General features: G+C 38.9%; 2 protein-coding genes across 2 annotated transcripts in view; both read right to left on the reverse strand.

Annotated features, from left to right (window-relative positions):
- Positions 1 to 2,120, reverse strand: part of LOC109858712 — an 8,967-nt gene extending 6,847 nt beyond the window's left edge. Inside the window, exon 1 of the mRNA XM_020436228.1 lies at positions 1,696 to 2,120. The gene's annotated coding sequence lies outside the window, so the exon portion shown is untranslated. The remainder of the gene's footprint in view (positions 1 to 1,695) is intronic.
- The window catches only part of LOC109858714 (serine/arginine repetitive matrix protein 1), a 10,415-nt gene continuing 8,723 nt past the window's right edge, over positions 435 to 2,126 (reverse strand). Inside the window, exon 4 of the mRNA XM_020436232.1 lies at positions 435 to 1,199. Coding sequence (XP_020291821.1) covers positions 735 to 1,199 — 465 coding nt within the window. The 3' untranslated portion in view covers positions 435 to 734. The remainder of the gene's footprint in view (positions 1,200 to 2,126) is intronic.

The raw sequence follows: 2,126 nt of genomic DNA on the forward strand, positions 1-2,126 counted from the left end.
TATATATAAATTGCCGTACAATCTCTCGTAGGCAGGTAGAAGGAGTAAAACTGAGTCGAAAAGTCCTGAACCATTTTTTTCTATTATTTATAATAAAGGAGTAATTATTGAGTAAATCAGGCCAATCAGCGCAGACCTTTAGCACACGTTAGTGAGCGCTCACACACACCAGGCGCGCGGCTCACTGACGTGCGTCTGGCTAAAGGTCTGCGCTGATTGGCCTGATTTACTCAATAATTACTCCTTTATTATAAATAATAGAAAAAAATGGTTCAGGACTTTTCGACTCAGTTTTACTCCTTCTACCTGCCTACGAGCAATTGTACGGCAATTTATATATATATATATATATATATATATTATATATATATTATATATATATTGAAGATGTTTTGTTTTTTCTGGGACACTCTGTATATATATACGTCACGGAATATCCGAAATAGTTTAATATATTTTTTAACTTTTTGTTTAGCATAGTCACACGTTTTTTATTACATAATGAATATAGAATACTTATTGTACATACGTATAATATATATATATACTCTATATAAGCACATATATAAGATACCTACATATATATTATATCTGTGTTTGTGTGTTTGTATGTGTGTGTGTGTGCGTGTGCGCGTGTGCGCGCACATGTGTGATATCTTGTTGATGGGTCAAAAAAAGAAAGAAAAAAAAAAAAGAAAAAAAAAAGAAATCGTAGATTCACATAGAAAGTGGTTTTAATGAGAAGAATTGTTGCGTCGCCCTCGCCTTTTTCGACTGCTCCCGGACGATCGATTTGACGATGCCCATTGCTCATAGAAACGTTCGGCCTCAAGCCACTCCTGATACTTGTACCACCATTCTTCCCACTTGATGTAATCATCGATCGTCAGGTCTCGAAGATACCCACGCGCCTTGTAATAATCGTACCGAACGCGCACGTCGTCCCAGCACTCGAAACCTCTCGGTCCTTGCGCAAGAAGCGATTCGGGATAATGACCGGGAGGCGGCGAATCATAACCCAGACGCGCGATTCTCTCCTCGCCCTCTATAACGACCTTCATCGCGTTCTCGCCGTCCTTAGTGATACGCATATTTTCCATGTCTCTGCGATCCACGCTCCACTGTGCCATCTTACCAAATCTGTCGAAATCCATTGATTCGTTATTGACGGCCACGTTAATAATTAAAATTACGATTTGTGTATTTTATTCTTTGCATATTGAAAGAACAAAAAAAAAAAAAAAAAAAAAAAAACAATATCACACACGGCGAAACTTTGTTTGTGTGGAAAATTTTTACTACACCAAGTCGATACCGCGACTCTTCGTTCATTCATTCATTGAATTCAACAATGGCCGCGTTCCCATCATGAAGATGAGAATACATATAGACTGCGTTCGAGGACTTGCACGCTATCAGCGCTATATTGCGTCATTCGTTTCATCTTTGTTTTACATCTAACGAGCAATAAAGATAGAATGATGCAACAGCGCTGATAGCGCGTTCCCCGAACCCAACCGTAGTCGGAGAGGCTCTCATTTTCGTGCGAATGAAACTCGAGGAGAGAGGAGAATGACGTGTCCCCATTGAAACGGACGCGATCGATCAATATGGCGACGGCAGTTGCTTCGACGCGGATCGCATTGTTTTCGGACAGTAGTCTTCTCTAGGTTTTCCCGCGAATTGGCGACGTACTTTTTAATTCACCAGTCGGTCAGAAACCCAAATGACTTTCCTTCGTGTGATTTCCTAAAACACACGATGACATCTCGCACCCGGGTGACACGGAGAAGAATCTGCTGGATTCGCGCTTAAATCTGATCGTTCAACATGGCCGTATATAACAAAATCCTTTTCCTCTCACCTCGCCATCTTTACATAACGATCGGTATCAACAGAGAATACTTCGGAACACACTCTCTATATACAATTCTCATCTCCGTGGCGTATATACTATGAAAAGCTAAAAAAAAAAAAAGAGAACGATGAGAAAAAACGAGAGTAAAAATAAAGAATTAACAAATTATAATATTAAACACACATGTCACACAGACAAAGATGTCATTTAAACAAAAAGATAAAACAAAACATCTTCAATATAGATATAATATATATATATATATATA

The sequence above is a fragment of the Pseudomyrmex gracilis genome, unplaced genomic scaffold (genome assembly GCF_002006095.1).
Source record: "Pseudomyrmex gracilis isolate BER0280 unplaced genomic scaffold, ASM200609v1 scaffold_220, whole genome shotgun sequence".
Lineage (NCBI taxonomy): Eukaryota > Metazoa > Arthropoda > Insecta > Hymenoptera > Formicidae > Pseudomyrmex > Pseudomyrmex gracilis.